Source organism: Ursus arctos, unplaced genomic scaffold (assembly GCF_023065955.2).
Source record: "Ursus arctos isolate Adak ecotype North America unplaced genomic scaffold, UrsArc2.0 scaffold_22, whole genome shotgun sequence".
Classification (NCBI taxonomy): Eukaryota; Metazoa; Chordata; class Mammalia; order Carnivora; family Ursidae; genus Ursus; species Ursus arctos.
In genome coordinates, this window is record NW_026622897.1 from 29423652 (window position 1) to 29448502 (window position 24851).

Below are 24851 nucleotides of genomic sequence, written 5' to 3' on the forward strand. Positions count from 1 at the left end.
TGTCATTTGATTGAAATCTTCCTTTGTTTCTTTTTTTTTTTTTAAGATTTTTTATTTATTTATTTATGTGACAGAGAGACAGCCAGCGAGAGAGGGAACACAGGCAGGGGGAGTGGGAGAGGAAGAAGCAGGCTCCCAGCCGAGGAGCCGGATGTGGGACTCGATCCCGGAACGCCGGGATCACGCCCGAGCCGAAGGCAGACGCTTAACGACTGCGCTACCCAGGCGCCCCTAAATCTTCCTTTGTTTCTAAGATAGGTGTTTCAGTGCTATACAACTATTTTGGCTGAAAGCCAAAGTCCTAATGAGATTGTAAGTCTGACAGTACTTTTCAGTCTTCCTTTAAAGAGAGTATTGTTTTGGATCTTTATGATTCCCAAGATCTCATAAATTCCCTTTAATTTTTTTTTCAGTTATACCTAGTTTCAGAATTCGGGACGCATTTTCCAGGCAACTAGTTAACTGAAGCTTCCCTAAGAAAGAGTCAAGATATCTTTGAGGAAATAAAATATTCTTGTAAAATTCAAGAGAATTACATGAAATGTCAAAACAAATTTGGAAATTTATAATCCCCATAGTTGATTTTACATTAAAATTTGATTTAATTTCTTACTGTTGAATTAAATAAGCCATATTAGGGGTGCCTGGGTGGCTCAGTCGTTAAGTGTCTGCCTTCAGCTCAGGTCATGATCCCAGGGTCCTGGGATCGAGTCCCACATCAGGCTCCTTGCTCAGTGAGGAGTGTGATTCTCCCTCTCCCACTCCTCCTGCTTGTGTTCCCTCTCTCGCTATCTCTCTGTCAAATAAATAAATAAAATCTTAGATAGATAGATAGATAGATAGATAGATAGATAGATAGATCGATCGGTCATATTAGGTAAAACAATCATTGGCTTTGGAGAATTTTAAATTTTGATATAATTTCAAATGTAGTAAATCTGAGATAGTAATAAAAGAAATTTGTTTATACCCCTTGCTCAGATTTTTCAGTTGTTTTCATTTTATGCAATTAATTTCTACAGAGTACACCTTTAGACTTGATGTCAAAGAAGGAGTGGGAATTCCCAAGATTCCAGTACATCCTATTGGGTATAATGATGCAGAAATATTACTACGGTATGATTTTCTATTTGGATATGAGATTTAAGATATTTTACACTAATGTGTCCACTTTCTTATCTAAAACCAATGTAATCTAATTATGTTAAAAGTCTGTTTGTATACTTGAAACCAGTGTTATATGTCACTTATATGTCAATAAAATTTTTTAAAAATTAAGGAAACAAAGTAGGAAAATTAGTTTAAAAATAAGTCTTTTATCAAAATATTTCCTGAAGTAGGAATAACAGAGTACACCAAGAAATGGCAAGAAACCATTAGTCTGCTACAAATGAAAGTCTGAAGTGCAAAACTGTGTCCAAGATAAAAATGCTGATTGGAGATTTGTCGAATAGTTAAATTTTCTTTGATATGCATTTGATGTTTAAACTTGACCTGTATTTTAAAAATCTTACAGTGCCCACCACTTATTAGACATGTGAACTTGGACCAGTTATTTAATCTTTCTCTGATTCAGTTTCCTCATCTGTGAAATGACGATAGTAATTGTTTCTCCCTGATAGGGTTATTATGAGGAGGAGATGAGATCAATTTAAGTGTGTAAAGTATCTAGAATATAGTAAACATTTAATTAATGTTTGCTCTTCTTGCATTCTATTACTGATGTTCTTTCACAAATCTCCAGCTTTTATTTTTTTAGATGTCTGTACCAATACAATTTAATAATTGCTTTATGAGTGCCTACTAGGTAATCAGTCATGAATTTCCTATTTTTACTGTTTCTTAGGTCTGATGATTCCCTACATAAGTAAAGTGAAAAGTAAGGAGGCTGATGTTTCACATTTTCTCTCCCTATTTTTTTTTTCCTAAGCTCTCTTACCACAAACATACTAAGTACTTCATATATTTTAATTTTGGCTCTCTTGCTAAAATGTAAGTTCCATTAAGAAAGGGAATATTAACAGTACTTGGCTCATTAAATATTTTTTAAATGTATGAATGAAATATCTCATTATCAGATATTATGATTTCTTCTAAGAAATTGTGATGCTCAGCCTTTTTCTGTCATTTTCATTTTCTCTCAACAGTCACATGGGAGGTACCGCTCCGCCAGACGACAGCTGGAAGGGAAGTCTTAATGTGGATTATAACATTGGGCCTGGCTTTGCAGGGCATGATTCCTTCAGGTAATTTTATATTATTTTAGTAGACTGGAAAAGTTTTATATGTTTAATGGGAAAATATCAAGATAACTGTTCTGCCAGGTATATTTTGCTTGTTTTCTTCCCTCATTTTTCATGGTGAACAATTGATCATTTTATATCACTTAAGAAGTACTTATAGGATGATGTACTGAATTCTTCTTCCAGTAGAGAGATCACAACATGTGTTTTATAAAGTCTTAAACATGACTACATTTGAGTTTAGGTTTAACATTTTAACTTTCTTCTTTACCCAAAGTGTTAAAACAATGTTTCAGATAACCCAGTATTTCAAACGTATAGCATTTTGAACATTACCTTAAGGGAAGGAGTACAAGAGAAGAGAGAAAGGAGCTCACATTTATTGATCACTTACTGGGCAGGTGGGTTAACTGAGTTAAAGCCGGCCAGCACGTAGCTATCGTAAGGCTCAGTGCATTAGCATTAGCGCTGTTGTAGAGGAGGGATCTCAGAATATTTGTTCTATGAGCTTAGTATTACAGAAAGATTAAGTTTTCCACTGGATCAAGGCAGGCAGGAAATACTAACTGGAGAGATCAACTTGCATAGAATTGTGAAAGAGCCATGGCATGATTTAGAACTTTAAGTAGTTTGATTTGTCTGAGGGAGAAAGGGAAATTGAACACTGTTCAATCAGAATATATAGCTCTTTTGATTAAACCAAAATTAGTAGCTCAGTCTTATTTGCTAACGCTTTACATTAACAGTGCAAACTTGGATTCTTAGTGGTTTTTTAGTTTCTGTAAGAATGTTTTTTCAGCACGTTTAAAGTATTAGAAATTCAATGTTTTTATTTTAAAGGAATTTTAGGAATACTTTGAGTGCTTATTTATCTCTGTAACTCAGAACAGAGTTACTTGAATATAAGTTTATTATCTACAGCAGCAGGAAAACTTAACATACACAATGAAAGATAAAGGCCTTTCTGATTTAGAAAGAAAACATAATGACACAGAGAACAGAGAAAACATATAGCTTCCGTTCTACAATTTCAGTTCAAGAGTAAATTCAGAAACGTACAAATCCCTTTGTCTAGATATCAAAAAGTTGTTCTCCTTCACCATGGGCACAAAATTCTTAATTGACTTGAGCTGAAAATGGACAAATACACAAATAAAAATCTCTTGTTCTTTCTCACTAAAAAGAGCTTTTGATAATCTATTAACCCATTTATGGAGATTCTGTCATTTTTACCCAGATGAGCTGTCCAGATTCTGTCATTTCTCACCCAAAAGAGCTCTTTATAATTAATCCATTTGCAGAGATTACCAAGTGGCAAGACATACAACCAAATTCCTAATCATTGCTGCCACCAATAAGGAATAATTTACCTGCCATAAGCAAACTAGAAATACAAAACACAAAATCAGTAGGAGAGATAGTATAAAGTTAGAAGTCCACAGAAAGAGAGACAAACCAAGAAACAGACTCTTGAACTATAGAGAACAAACTGATGGCTACCAGAGGGAAGGTGGGAGGAGAGTGAGTGAAATAGGTGATGGGGAGATTAAGAGTATATTTATCGTAATGAACACTGAGTAGTGTATAGAATTGTTGAATCACTATATTGTACACCTAAAACTACTACAACACTGTATGTTAACTATACTGGTGTTAAAATTAAACGCTTAATAATTAAAAAGAGATACAGAATCAACAGAGTGAAAATTCTGTCACTACTTCTGTTTTATCTCAGAGACAAAAGAAGACACGTCTGGGTTTAAGCTACCCATACCTGGTTCTATGAGGTGAATCCATTATACATCTCAGTGGGACTTCCAAAAATGATAAAGGGTGATTTTTTTTTTAAGTTAAACCATGTTTCTCGTACAAATATAAAACGAACGTGTCAAAAATTTCATTTAATTCACTAATTAATAAGGGAACCACAAAGGAATTAAAATTGGTTCAGAGGAGAATTCAGTGATGATACCAGAAAAAATCAGTGCATCACGAATGCTGAAATGGAAGTACTTACTTAATAGCAGAAATCTTGTTTCTTCTACCTCGAATCAATTGAACATTCACGAGACAGATTGTATATTTCAGCAGATGTGGTATTTCTACAAGTTAACTTTGATGTCTACAGAGTTGTGAAATATTCTAGTCAAAGGCAGCGATAGGCAGAGGTAAGTCATGGATGAGCTAAGGCCTTTCTCACTTTTTCCTTATAAGAGTGTGTTCATTCATTTCACAAATATTTATTGAGCATTTACTATAACCCAGGCACTATTCTGCAAACTGGGGATCCAGCAGTGAACAAAACAGACAATATTCCTTCCCCTGTGGAGCTTACATTATAGAGTTCATGTTATTTGGAACATGCGTTTGAAGTGGTAATAGAACGAACAAATAGATCCTCTTTTCAAAACTTCTGGAGTCAATGATTCTAAAAACTAGGAAGATGCAAGTATTAAATATGTGGGTGGGCTCCTCTGAGGATCTGAACAGGTAATCTATGTTTATTTTCAGGTTTTGATTAAAATAGATTTTTTTTCCTCATTCCTTTTTTGTTAACATTCTTATTTTCTTCATTTAATGACATAATATCAGTGATTCAGGGTTTCTTACCAATAGATCTTAGGCTCATATTTTTAGAAACACATGCTAAAAATGTTTCTGCTTTATTGTTATTAATTTTTATCTCTCAGTAGCAAAATAAATCCTTAATGTCTTAAAATGTAAAAAAATACCCATTAATTAGTTTTTCCCCAAAGGCGCTTCTGTTGAATGTTGCACATGATTTAAATATGTATTCAGAAGCACAATATACTCATAGAGGGGAAAAATCAGAATCTGCACTTAGCAATGTACAGTTTTGACAACCTCTTAGTTCTTGCATTCATAAACCACACATTAGAAACTGCTGGGAGTCCTCTCCATCCACCCCCCAACAGATAAAGATTCATTTTGTTTCCTTGTGAAAGGGAGACTCAGCATTTTCCCATGTCATTTTGGATTCATAGAATGTGAAAGGCTTTTTTTTTTTTTTTGACTATTTGAGCCTGACTGTATTTTCCCTTGAATTATAATTTGGTTAATTATATTTCATGAATGGATATTTTTAAAAGGCTGGCCCAAATGAGAATCAACAGTGATGGGCTAGAAAAGTTTCGTTATGTAGTTGTCTGGTACATTCTAGCAGGTGCTTCCCAAATTCCCATTTCCTTCCCAAATTTCCCATGTTTCTTGTTGGTGCCGCTCAGCCAGCTATTTAACAATGTAACAACATTCTGCTTTCACAATCTTGAAGAAAGTCACTGACCAGCAGGAATTAATGTAAATACAAAGACATATTTTAAAAATGCTTATTTGTCCTTTTGTACATAATTGTCTGCCTTCCTTATTTTTATAATTTATACAGTGTATTGAAAACTTTTAGAATGAATACCCAAGACATTTTGAATAAGAGTATTTTGGACTTTAAATAAATATCAACGATACAGCTGTGAGGGAGGAATAATAAAAATCTTGACATTCAGTTTTTAAAATCTCACTTTAAGCGTGCTTAAGTACTTAGGAGTAAAATGTATTAACCATGTATAAATTGCACACATCAACAGTGTTAATGATTATTGAATTTAGGTTGTGGATATATGGGAATTCATTGTCCTATATTACACAGTTTTCTGTAATTTTGAGATTTTTCATAATAAAATGGTAGAACAAAACTGTTAGATGTAATGATCTGTATGAAGTAATTTATTCCCTTTGAAATCCTAGGAAGGTAAGAATGCACGTTCATAACACCAATAGAATTACAAGGATTTACAATGTCATTGGAACGATCAGAGGATCTGTGGAACCTGGTGAGTCTGAATGTTTTTAAACACTCATTTGTACAAAGATTAAAAGAGTAAGAGAAAACACACTTCAGTCAATGATTGATTTTTTTTTCCCCTGACTGATGTGAAACAGCTACATTTGGGGGAAAAAAAAATTATACGACTCTTAAAAGAAACCTCGACCTTATAGTGTTGATTTTTTTTCCTATGGAAGAAATGCAACCAAAGGAAGTTTAATTTCCAAACCTAAATCGGAACTATTTGTAATGTATTGAAAGTTGTAGTTCTTTTGAACATGTTATTTTCCAGACAGGTATGTTATTCTGGGAGGTCATCGCGACTCCTGGGTGTTTGGAGCTATTGACCCAACCAGTGGGGCTGCTGTTTTGCAAGAAATTGTCCAGAGTTTCGGAAAACTGATGAGGGGAGGTAAATAATGTTTCTTTGGTAGGTGATGATGAAAAGTGACTCACTTAATTGTCCTCTATTTTTAGGCAGGTATACCTAATAATGTATGTTCACATTATGTATGATTGCAGGCTGGAGACCTAGAAGAACTATCATTTTTGCCAGCTGGGACGCAGAAGAGTTCGGGCTGCTGGGTTCCACAGAATGGGCTGAGGTAAAAATGACCAGAGGCTCTTGTTATTTTCTTGGTCGACAGGAAACACTACGTGTATTTCCGGATGAGCACAGATCAATTCCATTATCTAAAATGCTTTTAATTTGGAGAAAGACTCAAGAATTTAAGAAATAGTTTGTTTTTACTTTCACATTAGTTTGGCAAAGCAGAATAACTTCTTAATTACTAGGCCAAAACCAGATTTATTTTTGTCAAAAAAATTTGGGTTCTGTTTGTATTTGTTTTATGACTAAGTAAAATTTGTAAGCTCAGGGAATAACCAAAATTAGCAAGCTTTTCTGACTAGAGGATTGGCCTATGTAAAAATGGATGCAGATCCTGGGAGTTAATTTTCAAGTTTTTGAAGTTTCCTTGGAGTTCTATTTACGAAAACCTATGGTGCTTTTACCTAAGAAAACCTAAGGTGACTGTACTTTGATTATAGTTTTACATTTGCAGATTCCATATAAATTGCAACCATAGATATATTTTACCTTCTACAAAAGATGTGCTTGAGTGTTGAGTAGAAGATATGTTTTGTAAATGGAATTACTGTAGTAAATTGCCTTTATAATTTCAGATATTAATTTTTTCTTCAGGTGTGGTTGATTTTCATGTTACACTTGCTCCTAATGCTTTATCTTTAAGTGTCTCTCCTAGGCCCCCTTCTTTCATCTTCTTCCCTTAGCCTCCCTATTGGTAACTAAGTTCTTTAATATACAAGGTAAGGACACACATTTTGTAAAGACACGTGCACTGTATAAACTCTACTCTCCCGGCACCATGGATTTATCTTTTATGAGTTGCGATTTGATAGCATTGTTTTAAAGCATGTTATACACTTCTTGTTATTATCTAGTTTTTAAAATACTTTCCTCCTCACTCATTTCTTCTAACTTTACTTTAAAATGATAATGTGAATGAAATAAGTATGGGAGTAAAATCACACACAGTTACTTGTTTTCTGTCACTTATCCCTATATTCAGTTGACATTGCAAAGTTTTATTATCGTATCAGTAATTATGAACATGCATTTTGGAAGTAGATTATTTAGATGAATCAAATTCCCTTTGCTTTTAGAAATGCAAATTCTTGTGAATACATGTATATATAAATAGGTGTGTCTGTTTCTCTAATTTTAGCAGCTTAAAGAACAAAAAATCTAAGATAAAAAGTAATAAATATACTTTTCATTAACCTAAATAAATCTGGGCTAGAATCAATTTCAACACTTTCCAATTTTCGATCATATTCAGCAGCATACTTTCTTTAAATATAGTTAAGGAATCATCTTTATTTCTACTAAAACTGTGTTGTCATGGAAACTCTGATGCTGTATGTATCTGTAACAGGGGCAACTACCAACTGGCCATTGTGGGCAAGTGACTGAAGATAGGCAACAGTTCTCATTTGTGCCATAACCATGCACAGCTGTAATTTTTTTTTATTATAATCTTTTTAAAATTTAACTATAGTTGACAGAAAATATTATATTAGTCAGGTGTACAAATTGTGGATTCACAGTTTTATATATTCTCACTACAGTAAGTGTAGTTACCATCTAGCATCATATAAAGTTATTATAATATTATTGACTATGCTGTACTTTGCATCTTCGTGACTTACTGTTTATAACTGGAAGTTTGTACTTATTAATCCCTCCACCTATTTTGCCTGTCCTCCCACTCCCCTCCCTCTGGCAACCACCAGTTCTGTGTATTAGCTTTTGTTTGTTCATTTTCTTTCTCAGATTCAACATATAAGTAAAATCATATGGTGTTTGTTTTTCTCTCTCTGACTTATTTCAGTTAGCATAATACCCTCCAGGTCCATCTGTGTTGTCACAAATGGCAAAGTTTCATTCTTTTTTATGGCTGAGTAATATTCCAGTGTGCACACACATTTCCCCCCCACACACACACACCACATCATCTTTAGTCATCCATTGATGAACACTTAGATTATGTCCATATCTCGGCTATTGTAAATAATGATACAATAAATATAGGGGTTGCATGTATCTTTTTTAATTAGTGCTTTCATTTTCTTTGGGTAAATACCCAGGAGAGGAATTGCTGGATCACATGGTAGTTCTAATTTTAGTTTTTCAAGAAGTCTCTACACTGTTTTCCCTGGTGGCTGCACCAATTTACATTCCCACCAACAGTGCATGAGGGTCCCCTTTTGTCCACATCCTTATCAGCACTCATTATTTATTTTTTGATACTAGCCATTCTGATAGGTATGAAATGATACCTCATTGTGGTGCTGATTTGCATTTCCCTGGGTAGTGATGCTGAGCATCTTCTCATGTGTCTGTTTGTCATCTGTGTATCTATCATCTTTGAAAAAAATGTCTCTTCAGATCCCCTGCCCATTTTTTAAGTGGATTATTAGGGGGTTTTTTGGTGCTGAGTTGTATCAGTTCTTTATATGTTTTGGGTATGAATTCCTTATAAGTACATCATTTGTAAATATCTTCTCCTATTCAGTAGGTTGCCTTTTTGGTTTGTTGATTTTTTTCTTTTTTCTTTTTTTTTGGCTGGGCAAAAGCTCTCTGTTCTGATGTAGTCTCAGTTGTTTATTTTTGCCTTTGCTTCCCTTGCCTGAGGAGACAGATCCAGAAAAATATTACAAAGGCTGATGTCCAAGACATTACTGCTCATATGTTTTCTTAGGAGTGTTATGGTTTCAGGTCTTCCGTTTAGGTCTTTAATACATTTTGAGTTTATGTTTGTATATGGTGTAAGAAAGTGGTCCAGTTTAATTCTTTGCATGCAGCTGCCCGGTTTCCTCAGTACTGTGTATTGAAGAGACTGCTTTTCCCCATTGCATGTTCTTGCCTCCTTTGTCATAGATTAATTGCCATGAGTGGGTTTATTTCTGGTTCTCTATTCTGGTCTGTTGATCAGTATGACTCATTTTTGTGCCAGTATCATACTCTTTTGATTAACATAGCTTCCTAGTATAGTTTGAAATGTGGTATTATGATACCTCCACGTTGGTTCCCTTTTCTTAAGATGACCTAGTTTTTTATGGCCTGTTGTGGTTGCATACAAATATTAGGATTATTTGTTCTAGTTCTGTGAATAATACTATGTTACTGGTATTTTGATAGGGATTGCAGTGAATCCGTAGATGGCTTTTGGTGCTATGGCCATTTAAAAGTATTAATCGATTCCACCAGCATGGTTTATCTTTCCATTTGTTGGTATTATCTTCAGTTTCCTTTGACAATTTTTTATACTTTTAGGGTACAGGTCTGTCACCTCCTTGGTTAATATATTCCTAGGTATTTTATTCTTTTTAGTGCAGTTGTAAATGGGATTCTTTTCTTAAACTTTCTTTCTGCTACTTTGTTGTTGGCATATAGAATCCACCTATTTCTGTATATTAATACTGCATCCAGCAACTTAATCATTTATTAGTTCTATTAGTTTTGTGGGGTTTCTAGGGTTTTCTGTATATAGTACCATGTCGTCTACAAGTAGTGACACTGTTACTTTTTCCTTACTGATTTGGATGCCTTTTCTTTTTCTTGTCTGATTGCTACAGCTACGACTTCCAATGCAATGTTGAAAAGGGTGGCAAGAGTGAACATCCCTGTCTTGTTGCTGATCTTAAGATCCTTACAACCCTGGTATAAGTCCCACTTGATCATGATAAATGGTCCTTTTAATGTATTGTTGAATTTGGTTTTCTAATAATTCATTGAGAATTTCTGAGTATGTTCATCAGGGATATTAGCCTATAAAATTTCTTTCCTTTCCTTTCCTTTCCTTTCCTTTCCTTTCCTTTCCTTTCCTTTCCTTTTCTTTCCTTCTTTTCTCTCTTTTCTCCCTTTCCTGCCTTTTCTTTCTTTTTCCGTGTGTCTTTATCTGGTTTTGATATCAGGGTAATTCTGGCCTCGTAGAATGAATTGGAAGCTTTATTTCCTCTTCTATTTTTTAGAGTAGTTTGAGAAAGAGAGGTATTAATTCTATCTGTGAAGCCACTGGGCCTGGACTTTTGTTTGTTGGGTTTTTTGGTTATGGGGTCTGTGTTGTTACAAGTAATTGGTCAGCTCAGATTTTTTATTTCTTCCTGATTCAGTTTTAGAAGATTGTATGTTTCTAGAATTTTACATTTTTTCTAGGTTGTCCAGTTTGTTGGTGTATAATTTTTTTTTATTAATAACATATAATGTATTATTTGTTTCAGGGGTACAGGTCTGTGATTCATCAGTCTTAGACAAGACACAGCACTCACCACAACACCTACCCTCCCCAAAGTCCATCACCCAGCTACCCCATCCCTCCCACGCGCCTCCACTCCAGCAACCCTCAGTTTGTTTCCTGAGATTAAGAGTCTCTTATGGTTTGTCTCCCTCTCTGGCTTCGTCTTGCTTCATTTTTTCCTCTTCCCCTATGATCTCTGCCTTGTTTATTGAATTCCATATATCAGTGAGATCATATGATAGTTGTCTTTCTCTAATTGACTTATTTCACTTAGCATAATACCTTCTAGTTCCATCCATGTGGTTGCAAATGGCAAGATTTCATTTTCTGAATGAATATTCCATGGTATATATATATACCACATCTTCTTTATCCATTGATCTGTTGATGGAAATCTGGGCTCTTCCCATAGTTTGGCTATGTGGACGTTGCTGCTATAAACATTGGGGTGCATGTGCCCCTTCGGTTTACTACATTTGTTTCTTTGGGGTAAATACCCAGTAGTGCAGTTGCTGGGTTGTAGGGTAGCTCTACTTTACAACTTCTTGAGGAACCTCCATATTGTTTTCCAGAGTGGCTGCACCAAATTGTGTTCTTCTAGGTTGTCCAGTGTGTTGGTGTATAATTGTTTATAGTAGTCTTTTATAATCCTTTGTATTTCTGTGGTGTTAGTTTTAACTTTTTTCTTTCTTTCTGATTTTACTTGAGTCTTCTTTTTCTTGTTGAGGCTGGCTACTGGTTTATCAGTTTTGTTTATCTTTTCAAAGAACCAGCTCTTACTTTCATTGACATTTTCTCTAAGTTTCTATCCCATTTATTTCTCCTCTGATCTTTATTATTATTTCTTTTTATTATTATTATTTCTTTTTATTATTATTTCCTTTTAATAATTTTGGGTTTTGTTTGTGCTTTTTCTAGTTCCTTTAAATGTAAGGTTAGATTGTTTGAGATTTTTCTTGTTTATTGAGGCAGGCCATAATGTGTAGCTATAAACTTTTTCCTTAAAACTGCTTTTGCTGTGTCCCAAAGAATTAAATCATTTCCATTTTCATTCGTCTCCAGGTATTTTTTTATTTCCTCTTTGATTCTTTAATTGACTCATCTGTTGTATGGTATCATACTGTTTTAACCTCAACATATTTGTGTTTTTGCCAGTTCTTTCCTTGTCTTTGATTTCTAATTTTATACCATTGTGGTTAGAAAAGGTGCTTAATATGATTTAAGGCTTAAACTTATTGAGATTTGTTTTGTGACATATTATGAAATCTAATCTAGAGAAAGTTCCATGTGCAGTTGTAAAGAAATGTGCATTCTGCTGTTTTGGGGTGGAATATTCTGTATATATCTGTTAAACCCATTTGGTCTAATGAGTCATTCAAAACCACCATTTAATAATAGATTATCCAGACAGAAAATTTATCTATTGATATAAATAGGCTGTTAAAATCCCTTACTGTTATAGTATTACTATTAATTCCTAACTTTTTATGTCTGTTAACATTTGCTTTATATATTTGCTTTATATGTTGGGTGCATAGATATTTACTATTGTTACATCTTCTTGTTGGATTGATCGCTTTATCCTTACATAATGCCTTTCATTGTCTCTTGTTACAGTCTTTGTTTGAAAGTGTATTTTGTTTGTTATAAGTATTGGTACTTAACTTTCTTTGGCTTCCGTTTGCATAGATACCTTTTCCATCTCTTCACTTTTAGTCTGTGTGTGTCTTTTGATCTGAGGTGTCTCTTTTTGACAACATATAGATGGATTTTTTTTTTTTTTTACTAATCCATTCAGTTACTCTGTCTTTTGATCGGAACATTTGGTCCATTACATTTAATATAATCATTTATATATATGTACTCATTGCCATTTGGTTAATTGTTTCCTGGTTGTTTTTGTAGTTCCCTCTGTTCCTTTGTTCTTCTCCCACTCTCTTCCTTTGTGATTTGATGGTGTTCTTTAGTGTTACCCTTGGGTTTCTTTCTCTTTTTTGTGTGTGTACTATGGGTTTGGGATTACCATAAAGTTCCTGTGTGTACAGCAATCTGTATAAGTTGATGGTTGCTTAGGTTTGAACACATTCAAAAGCATTAAATTTTTACCCCCCCCCCCACACATTTTATCTATATGATCTCATATTTTCATATTTTGTATATTGCCTACCTAATATCCTATATATAGTTGATTTTATTACTGCTGTCTTTTAACCTTCATACTATCTTTATAAGTGACTGATCTATTACCTTTACTGTATGTTTGCTTTTACCAATGAAATTTTTTCCTTTCATAATTTTTTTTCTAGTTGGACCTTTTCAACTTAAAAGAAGTCCCTTAACATTTATTATAAGGCCAGTTTAGTGGTGATGAATTCCATTAGCTGTTGTTCATCTGGGAAACCCTCTATCTCTTCGTCAATTCTGAATGATAAACTTGGTGGGTGAGGTATTCTTGGTTATGTTCTCCCCAGTCCCCTTTTAGCACAGGGAATGTATTATGGCCTCCCTTCTGGCCTGCAGAGTTTCCGATGAGAAATCAGCTCATAGCCTTATCAAGTTTCCTTTGTATGTAACTGTTTGCTTTTCCCTTGATGCTTTTAAGATTCTTTAAGTTTTGACATTTTAATTATTATGTGTCTTGGTGTGGACATCCTTGGATTCATCTTTTTTGGGGATTTCTGGGTATCTGTTTTCTCCCCCAAATTAGGGAAGTTTTCAGCTGTTAACTTTTTTTTTTAATGATTTTTTATTATATTATGTTAATCACCATACAGTACATCCCCAGTTTCCGATGTAAGGCTCGATGATTCATTAGTTGTGTATAACACCCAGTGCACCATGCAATACATGCCCTCCTTACTACCCATCACCGACCTATCCCATTCCCCCACCCCCCTCCCCTCTCAGCTGTTACTTCAAATAAATTTTTCTCTCTTCTCCTTCTGGGAACCCTATAATGCAAAAGTTATTGTTTAATGTTGTTGCAGAGGTCCCTTAACCTCATTTTATTTTATTTTTTTTTAAAGATTTTATTTATTTATTTGACAGAGAGAGAGAGACAGCCAGCGAGAGAGGGAACACGAGCAGGGGGAATGGGAGAGGAAGAAGCAGGCTCCCAGTGGAGGAGCCCAATGTGGGGCTCAATGTGGGGCTCAATGCGGGGCTCGATCCCAGGACTCCGGGATCACGCCCTGAGCAGAAGGCAGACGCTTAACCACAGAGCTACCCAGGCGCCCCCCACAAACCTCATTTTTAAAAAATTCTTTTGCTGTTCAACTTGGTTGTTTTCCAATACCCTGTCTTCCAGCTTACTGATCTGTTCTTTAGACTCCTACTCTGCTGTGGATTCCCTCTAGTGTTCTCATTTTAGTTGTATTTTTCAGTTCTGGTGGGTTTCCTTATATATTTTCTGTCTCTTTGTTGAAGTTCTTACTGAATTCATCCACTCTTCTTTCAGGTCTGTTGAGCATCTTTATGACCATTACTTTGAACGCTTTCTTAGGTAGATAGCTTAACTTCATTTCATTTATCTCTTTTTCTGAGGTCTTGTCCTTTTGTTTGGAACCTCTCCCTCTGTCTCCTGGTTTTTGTCTGACTTTGTTTCTATGAATTAGGTGGAACAAGCACCTCTCCTAGTCTTGAAGAAGTGGCCTTATATAAGAATGTCCCCTGTGTAGGGGCGTCTGGGTGGCTCAGTCATTAAGCATCTGCCTTCAGCCCAGGGTGAGTCCTGGGATCGAGCCCCACATCAGGTTCCTCCACTGGGAGACTGCTTCTTCCTCTCCCACTCCCCCTGCCTGTGTTCCCTCTCTCGCTGGCTGTTTCTCTCTCTGCCAAATAAATAAATAAAATCTTTAAAAAAAAAAAAAAAAAGAAGAAAGTCACCTGTGTAGACTGTGTGCTTAGTGGCTTTGGCTAGCTGATTGGTGCTGGATAGGTGTTGGCTGGGACACTCTGCACAGGAGACACCCTGTCTGGTCAGCTGGAGCTGAAGCAAGTGTAATCCAGCAGTTCCTGGGGCACTTTGCACCATGGTCACCCTGGAGGGACAGCTGAAAGGGAGTAGGCTCGGGCCAGGGGTTTTTGGAGTGCTCCACATTGGGGCTGCTTGGTGGGATGCCTGGAGATAGTATGGGAGCAGGCAGGGTATAATGTGGGTGCCTTGTGCCTGGGTCACCTTGGTGGGACAGCTGGAGCTGGTGTGGGTTAGGGGACTGAGTACTTCTGACCCTGGAGAGCGTTCCAGCAGTTAAGCCCATGTGGCAGACAGGTAGGGTTAGTGAATGAATTTCCTTCACTTCATAGTCTAGTTTCCCTTTAAACTACTATCTCTGTTTTGTTTTGATTTTCTGTGCCCCAGGGTGGGCAAGTCTGCACATGGGCCCCTCAGTCATATCTTTCCCTACTGTAGGTTGCCACATTGGGGGTGGTTGTTCTCAATGTTACTGTGTCTCTGCTGTTCCTACCTTTCTTTATGTGGTCCCTCTATTCCTTATTGTGTAGAAGCTGTTCAATCAGCCCTTTGTTGTTCTTCAGGAGGAATTGCTGTATATGTGGGTGTAGATCTGGTGTGTCTGGGAACGGAGTTCAGGGTATTTCTATGCTTCAATCTGGCACCAGCTCCTATTATGGTATGTTCTTGTAAGGTAGCAAACTAGATAGAAGTAAAAGGCTTGCTCAGCATATTTCCATCTATGTGATAGTATTCTCTACTTTATCTTGTGTGTGTGTGTGTGTGTGTGTGTGTGTGTGTGTGAGAGAGAGAGAGAGAGAGAGAGAGCGAGAGCAAGGGAAAGGGGGAAAGAGGGAGAGAGACTGTCCTAATGTCTTTCCTTCTCTCCCCATAGTTTTTTTCTATCCTCCTTTTTAAAAATTATTTTTTCTTTTTATCTCCACTTTTAAAAATAGATAAATGGAAATTCTCTGTTTCTCACTTCTACTTTAGTTGGGTATCCAGTCTCAGCATATCTCTCAAACTTCAGTGTATGTAAGGATTTCCAGGGATACTTTGTAGAAAATACAGATTTTCAGGCCCTTCAGAAATTCTTACTTGTTAGGTCTGCAGTGGGGCCCAGATTCTGGGAGCCTCACCTCTCCATATTCTAATGCAGGGAATCAGGAACCACACTTTGAAAATACTTTCTCTGTGACAATTCCTGCTATTGCTATAAACGGTAGCTATGCATGTTTTCCTACTAATTTTAATTGCATTAATGTTGTCAACGAGCCAGTTATTTACTTTTTTTTTTTAACATTTCCACAATTATACGTACTGTGAATTAAGTAACAACTTTGCTTCAACTGTAGGAGAATGCAAAAACACTCCAGGAGAGAGGCGTTGCTTATATCAACTCAGATTCATCTATAGAAGGTATATTTTATTTCACATTATTAAACAATGTACCATCTGTTAAGTTTGCAAACTGTAACTAACTTGTAAACTAAGGTTATTTTCTCCCTATGAAACTCCTCAATGATACCTTCGTTTTCCATTTTACCACAGAGAAAATCATAATTCAAACGAACCAATGTATGATTCATAACTGAGCTACTGATCCTAATTTCTTTAGTATATTTGCCATTTGCCTATCTTGAATTTCTACTTAAAACTCTAGTATTAATCATATTCTACCTGCGGAGATATTAAAAGAATTAGGCTAAAATATTTCAGAAGAGTATTTTATAGAATATTCCATAGAAATACCTCCTGTATGTATTGGAACAATTTGAAGTAAGCACAAATGACAGACTTCCCTTGGAACCTGACATGTGCCATTTGTGTCTTAAGGCTTTCACTGTATGATGATGTCTAGGTAATGTTAGAGTGTACTTATGAGTTATTGAAATGCTCTAGTCTCATGTCTTGATACTCTTGAATTGAGTAAATAAAGAATGGATGGTATAGCCTTACCACTTCCTTTGCCTAAGTCCCCCTGAGAGATACCACCTTAAGAGTGATGCTAGGATTACTGTGGGACTTCCTGCCTTAGCAGCCAAAGTCCTTCTACAACTTCCTCTGTCTGAAGTGCACTCTGCAACCTCTCTTGCTCCTGAAGAACTATTTCCTCTAATTGCTTGGGGATGATGCCTTCAGTTTCAAGTCTGTTATATCTTGTTTATAATCAGAAATAGTCAGAATTAGAATTCTATTGGAATTTCATTTGGAAGTATTAAAATACAGTGTATTTTATTTTTTCAGGCAATTATACTCTCAGAGTTGACTGCACACCCCTTCTTTACCAATTGGTATATAAACTGACAAAAGAGGTAAATAGATATGTCTTAATGTTTTCTGATGAATAGATAAGTGAATAACACCTGTTTTCTGATTTTTAAACTGGTGAGAGATATAGTTGAGTTGTATAAATACCAAGTCAGAACAAAATCTTTAATACACTATTTATATGACCTAACTATAAAAAGAGTATTGCTAGTCTTTTCTACTAGTAGATACTACGAATTGTGTGCCCTGTTGTCATGTATAGGTATACAATTTCATGTGGTAGAGACATTTTGATAGAAGAGAACACTGAGCTGAAATGGAAAAAACCTTGGGTTCAGGCCCTATTGAGTGAATTCTAGCAGCAACAACAATAAAAAGACATGGTCACTGAATCCAAATACTTAGTAATCCAGAGAGGATATACACTTGTAAATGAGGAATTATACTTCAGTAGAATATTGGATACAATAAACAATGGAGAACAATTATGGGATAGAGAATCTGAAATCCTGGGGTAGCTCGGAGAAACATCAGAAGAGGTTTACAGAATAATTAGTGCTTGGGCTGTAAAATGGAAGGATGTGAAAGTAAGAGAGAAGGCATTCTCAGCATAGAACACAGTACCTACAACAGACGGTGGAAATATGAAAGAGTATTTCCTGGCCTCTAGGTGGCTCAGTGTGACATAAGCATAAGGTTTTGATGGAAAGATGGTAAGAAATGGGGCATGACAAACAGGCCAAGTTCAGAAATCTGGCGATGGAGAAATTAAAAATCTTTAACAAGGTTCTACGCTATCATATTTGTTCATTAGAGAGATCACTCTGTATCAGTGTAGTGAATACATTAAGCTCTAGCAACTCTAACAGCAAAATGGAAATAATTCTTACCATATAGGAATTCTGTAAATATTGATAAAAAAGTACTCTGAACTCTAATGTACTTTAAAGATTATATCATCTATTCACAACCTCTGTGTACTTCATTTAAATAGTTCATTGTAGAATTTAATTACAGAAACATTTCTTTGAAGTACGTATCACTTTACAGTGTGAAGTAATGTCAGAAAAGTACTTTTCTGCGGGTGCTGTTTCCCACTCTCCCTTATTATTTCCCTTTCATTTTTCTGTTAGTGTCTTTAAAAGCGAGTTTTCCCCAGTGAGAGTCCTCTCATTATTCCCATCCCAACTCTCAAAATACCGGGTAGCTTGTGTTCTTGATCCTTTCATTGGAATGCCCCATAAAGACATCTTATCTAAAAGCAAGCCATAAGGAAAATCCTGAGAAAATCCTTCTCAGCATATGCATTTATGCTTTGTGCTGTCCTACAGAGATGGCTCCTGCCTTTGATGTCAAGAATAAGAATTATTTTAGGGGTGCCTGGGTGGCTTGGTCATTTAAGCCTCTCTTTTTAATTTTTTTTTAAAAATTTTTATTATGATATGTTAGTCACCATACAGTACATCATTAGCTTTTGATGTAGTGTTCCATGATTCATTGTTTGAGTATAACACCCAGGGCTCCATGCAATACGTGCCCTCCTTACTACCCATCACCAGCCTATGCCAATCCCCCACCCCCCTCCCCTCCAAAGCCCTCAGTTTGTTTCCCAGAGTCCATAGTCTCTCGTGGTTCATTCCCCCTTCTGTTTACCGCCCCCCTTCGTTCTTCCCTTCCTTCTCCTACCGATCTTGCTATTTCTTAAGTTCCACAGATGAGTGAAACCATATGATAGTTGTCTTTCTCTGCTTGACTTATTTCACTTAGCATAATCTCCTCCACTCCTGTCCATGTTGCTGCAAATGTTGGGTAATCGTTCTTTCTGATGTAAGCCTCTGACTCTTGATTTTGACTCAGGTCATGATTTCAGGGTCGTGAGATTGAGCCGTGTCAGCATGGAGCCTGATTGAGTTGCTCTTTTTTTTTTTCCTTCTGCCCCTCCCCCCCATGCTTGTGTTCTCTTTCCAAAAAACAACAACAACAAACGAGTATCAGTGTTAGGGCCAACAGGGAGAAGTTTAGGTCTATGCCCCTTTATAGAGAGGCAGATGCTTATCTATGGCCATACCAAAACCCAGTAGAAAAAGACTTTTGTATTCTCCCATGAACTGATTATTATAATTTTACCAACCCCTGGTATATGTTGGCACAGTCAAACCATGCTGGTGACATGAGAGTAGGAAAGAGTTGTAGAGAGGGCAGTGCTTAGAAGGGCAGCTGCCTGATTAAAAAAAAAAGAAAAAAGTGGGACAAGGTGTTGAAATAATGGAGGAGGGTCAGCATCTATGAAGATGTGTATATCAGAAAGTATGATCTAGGGAGAACAGGCTGAAGGGACACCATTCTGGTTAGTGCTAGACTGAGATGGTGATTCCAGAAAATGAAAGGATTTTTCGGGAAATTCAGTCTAAGCAGGATGTGGGAGCTGGAGCAGGTCCTCAGTGATTGCAAGTTGGCAAGAAGAGAGTAGAGCAGAACCCAGTGAGTTGCCTAAAAATGCACAGAACATCTCCGCAGCTCCAACGTGCTGGGGGGCAAAGGGGTGACTGTGACTTTTTTTTTTACAGTTTATGAAAAAATTTATTGTTTATACAAGACCTTGTTTCAATTCATCCAAAGAAGCAGGCAGGACAAACTGCATTATGCCCATTTTGTGGGTAAGGAGAATGTACTCAGGAGAGGTTGACTTGCCCAAGATGCCCTCAGTGGCAGAGTGGGGCTGACCCACCCCGAGGGAGACTCCTCCCTATACTGCGTGTTTTCGTATCACTTAACGATTCACTGAGCACCTAACATGTCAGTCAGCCCGTGCCAGGTACTCCCACTCATCAGCTTGCCCTCCTGAGAGAAGCTTGTTCAAACCCCACCCGTCTCCTGCCCCACGCAATTAATGATGAGTTTTAAGTGTTGGAATTAAGGACTGTTCAGCCTGTCACAGTAGGAGCCAAGTGGCAGCTATGTAGCACTTAAGAGCTGAGGTCTAGAGCCAGCCTGGCCTGAATCCTGCCCTGACACCCACTGTCAACTCCGGTTCCTCATCTGTAAAATGGCGATAATGACTGTGCCAGTTTGCAGGGTTGTGAGGACTGATTTAGTGCAAGCAAAGCACTCGTTCTAAGCTTGGCCTCATATGCAGCGATGACGCAACAACCAACTCTGTATAAGGCCAGAGAAAATATCAAAGGAATTGATGTTTATGTTAAGATGGGGACCATCATCCCCACTTCCACAAGGTGAGAAAACGAAGGCTTCAAGATGGGAAGCAATATCCCAGAGGTTATATAATGCTTTCAGAGCTGCATTAAGTACTTTTGAACAAAGTAGAGCTATAAATACCAGACAAATTTCAGGTGGGTATGTGTGATATTATGGATTTAAAATAGATGTTAGCCTTTGCAATTCTTCCACCACATGGCCCTGCTTTTCCTCAAGTGCGGAAAGAGTAGTATGTTTATGGGCATACTTTTAATGAGGGTAGTAAAAAAGGTTCATGCATTTACAGAAGCTCTTAGAATTTCCAAATAGAAATCTGAGGTTATACAGAGCTTTTAAAACTCATCACATTCCAACTTTGTTTAAATACAATTTGACTTTCTAAAATGGCAGTTCCTCCTCACCCCACCTGCCCTACAAAACCAGGATTTACATTGCCAATTTCAAGCTTAGCTTCTCCAGCCATATCTGTTGCCCTGAGGCCTCTTTTTATAAGTCTTCTTGGACAAAAGCAATTTACTAAAGTAAATCTTACATCTAAAGTTTACGCCAGTAACTTGCCACTAAAAGAAATCTAAGCTGCCAAAAATCAAAGCGATGACATTTGTTAAAAATCTGAAACTCTAGTAGAAAGTTTACCAAAGGAAGCAGGAAATTTTATCCCAGGTACATGACAAAATTACCATTAGGGAGACAACAGAAACGAACATGACTTTGATTGGAATTTTTTTCCTTGCCATTTTTTTTTTTTTCTATAAAGAACATGACACATACCCATATAGTTGGAAGCTGGCTTAAATTTAGTTGCTTCCGCCTCTAATTCGCAATATTTGATTTTTCATTCCAGATCTCCAGCCCAGACGATGGTTTTGAGAATAAATCTCTTTATGAAAGCTGGTTGGAAAAGGACCCTTCGTTTGAACATATAAATTTTCCTAGGTAAATTACTTGTATATTTCCTACCATAGGATAAATTATGAATTCCCATTTGCCCCTTGTTTTTCCAGACATGCAATTCTTAGATGTGTCAATAATTTGAGTAGAGGAAAGATAATCCCAGAGAATCCCTCTTGTAGCCTTCGATTTGCTAATTGGACAGGATAGCCAAGTCTTTGAATCTATAATAGAGTCTAGTTTTGCAGATTTTTAGTCAAAACTATTTTGCCACATTATCAGGTATTAGTTTGCATTCTTGCATTACATTTCAAATATGTATTAGATGTATTAATAAATGTAACTCCAAATGATACTGATGAAGTAAAAAAAGAATGGATTATTTGCTTCTAAACTTAAGGGACATTATAAATAACAACCAAATTATGTATTTTATCTGTAATCAGTTTAGACTATATAAGTATTAATTTTTTATTTCTTGTTCCTACAATAGCAGCTTTCTTGAATTTGTTTTCTCCTGCAATACTATTTCTAAAACTAGCAGATGATGGTAAGAGTGTATAGCTTCATTCCATATTCCAAATAAGTCCTGTGAAAGTTTGCATTTTCACTATAAATGTTTGACATGTTTATTTAAAAAAATATATATTGGAGTAGAAAAAAAGTTTTAAAAACATCCAAGGTACCAAATAATCTAATAATACTTTTTTTCTGTTATTACATATGTATATACACATATGTATGTAGTGGTTTTCTTTACTATATGCAAAGAAATATATTAATTGGATATCTAAGGGACATTTAGATTCTTCATGATCTTAAATATATATTTTATTTCAAATATACTTTATCATGGCAGTTTTCTTTTTTTCCCCTTTTAAAAAAGATTTTATTTATGGGAGAGAGAGAGAGAGAGAAAACGAGTGGGAGGAGGGGCAAAGGGAGCAGACTCCCACTGAGCAGGGAGCCCATTGTGGGACTCGATCCTAGGACCCTGGGATCATGACCTGAGCCAAAGGCAGATGCTTAACCGACTGAGCCACCCAGGTGTCCCTCATGGCAGTTTTCTTACTAGATTATAGTTCTCTGAGAGTGACCAAATCTTATTTTCCCCTCTAAATAAATACCATAAAATGCTGAAAATATTAAAGAGACCATAGTCTCAGGCTCCCTGCTCAGCTCCCTTCTTCCTCTCCCTGCTGCTCCCCTTGCTTGTACGTTCTTTGTAAAATAAATAAGATTTAAAAAAAAAAAAAAGACGATAGTCACTAGGCTGCCATCTTGGGGGCACTGTTCAACGCCGGCTGTAGGCAGTCAATGCAGGATTCTAGTTTTACCATACCAGTTTCCAGCACATGATAGTAAAGTATCCTGGAGTGGTGCACCTTCTCAGAATTCTTGTAAATATGCTGTGCAATTCCTTGCTTGGATTCACTGTTCCATTTATTTACCTTCCTCATTTTTTAGTTTATGTATTTATTTCTCCTTGTCTGTATATTTATATTCTACATCTAGAATCAACAAACTGGGATCTGGAAGTGATTTTGAGGCTTATTTTCAGAGACTTGGAATTGCTTCAGGCAGAGCCCGTTACACTAAGAATAGGGTAAGCTATTCCATTATTTTGGATACATAGCACTTTATCCATCTCTTTGCTTGGAATTTTAAAGTTTTTTAGCACCAGGGCACCAGGTCACATGGCCCAGGAAGAATTCCAGGGATAAGGGCTGACTTCATGTCCCTTTGTAGATGGACTAGGAATTGACTTGGGTTATCCTGTGAATTTTCCCTGCAGGGTTATTCAGTGAAGTGGTAGTTAACACAGTAATGCCAGGTACTAGAACCAAGTAGTTCAGGTCATTTTTTGGTGCAGGCTTTGTTGGAAAGCCTCATTCTTCTCATCTTTTCCTGAGGAAAATGTGCAGGTGAAGAACCTGTCTCGGTTACAGGGGATGCCAGTCTTTATTGTCAGTAGCCCCTCTTCACATCCCCACTCCTGCCTGTCCTCTGACTCCAGGGCTTTTGACTAGGGAATAAAACAAGTTCCTCCTGATTTTTCAGTCGAATCTCTTTTCTGTTCTGCACTGACTAGTGTGCACCATTGTCGCTCAAATACACGGATGATATACAAGTCCTAGGATATGCCGACGTATACCGTGTCTGCTTGATTATAACTCACGTGAGAAACCAAACTGTAGATTACAACAGTAAACGAAGAGATGTCACAGATTTTAGTAATTTTCAAATCCTAATCTCAGTATGCCAGCATCTTGCTTGTCTAGAATACATTGTACCCCTTGCAAATTTGACTATCCAGAATATGACCGGGAACAGAGATGAAAGCAAAAACATCTCCCAGATAACCGAACACAAGTGCATAAATCTGTATACCAATACTCATTAAACTTTTTCAAGGCCTATTCACTTTTATATTCTCTCATCAATCTGAACAAAGTTATCTAGTTTTAAAACATTGTGGATTAAAAGCAGAGTGTCAGATAGGAAGAGAGACTGACACGGGGATTCCTTTTAGTGATACTAAAGGCAATAAAAATGTTAACCTTATAGCAAAGTAGCAGACAGACCAAAACTAAATTCAGGAAAGGCAGCCCTAAGAAATCAATTGCATAAAATACCACTATTAATAATTTATCCCGGTAGCCCGTAATTATGTGATAAAGGGTAAATGGCATTTGGTTATACAGTTCAGAAGGCAGACAAGTTGCTTCTAAATATCGAATTCCTCAACTATATGGATCTTAGTTGCCCAGAACCTGTCATTTCCAATCAATTGATAAATAATTGTAAACTGTGCTAATACGCAGTTTGAGTATGTACTTCTTAATTGCAGTTATTAGAAATACACTAAAGACAGTTTTCAGGAAGTATTTTGAGTGAAGATTACATGAATTACAAAACAAAGAACAGTAAAATTTTAAATCGGTAAACATTTGGTGATAGTGTTTTAGATTTTAACCTTTTTTTGCTTCACTGTGATAAAACTCAGGGTGCCGCATGGTTGTATTTTTTTCTGCAACCATTTTTATGATTATATCAATCCTGTAATTTGCATATTTAATGTTTGTCTGAATTTAGTACCTACCCTTTTCTCTCCCCCCGCCCCCAGAAAACAGATAAATACAGCAGCTACCCAGTATACCATACGATTTATGAGACGTTTGAATTAGTAGAGAATTTTTATGATCCCACATTTAAAAAACAGCTTTCTGTGGCTCAGTTACGAGGAGCACTGGTTTATGAGCTTGCAGACTCTGAAATCATTCCTTTCAATATTGAAGACTATGCAAAAGCTTTGAAAAACTATGCAACAAGTATCTACAATTTATCTAAGAAACATGACCAACAGTTGAGAGACCACGGAGTATCATTTGGTAAGAACGCTGGGTATTTTATAATCTTTAAGTTATAGCTTTAAGATACCGTCTCCTCTTGTCGTCACTGCACACTCTTTGATCCTAGAATATATACCTGCATCACTTAATTCTGACTCTGGAAAAAAACTAAATACTTTTAAAGAATGTAGTTTCATCTGGTATTTGTAAGATGAATCCATTTTGCTAAGTTAGTGCTATAAACGTTGGGTTTGTAAATAT

General features: G+C 36.5%; 1 protein-coding gene across 5 annotated transcripts in view; it reads left to right on the top strand.

Annotated features, from left to right (window-relative positions):
• The window catches only part of NAALAD2 (N-acetylated alpha-linked acidic dipeptidase 2), a 73701-nt gene that overhangs the window by 27213 nt on the left and 21637 nt on the right, over positions 1-24851 (top strand). For all 5 annotated transcript variants that reach the window (XM_044386517.3, XM_057316680.1, XM_026505360.4 and 2 more), the window contains 10 exons: positions 1023-1116; positions 2148-2246; positions 6006-6091; positions 6377-6496; positions 6607-6689; positions 16215-16278; positions 17107-17174; positions 21191-21282; positions 22753-22843; positions 24365-24629. In XM_044386517.3, the coding sequence (XP_044242452.1) occupies positions 1023-1116; positions 2148-2246; positions 6006-6091; positions 6377-6496; positions 6607-6689; positions 16215-16278; positions 17107-17174; positions 21191-21282; positions 22753-22843; positions 24365-24629 (1062 nt within the window). The remainder of the gene's footprint in view (positions 1-1022; positions 1117-2147; positions 2247-6005; positions 6092-6376; positions 6497-6606; positions 6690-16214; positions 16279-17106; positions 17175-21190; positions 21283-22752; positions 22844-24364; positions 24630-24851) is intronic.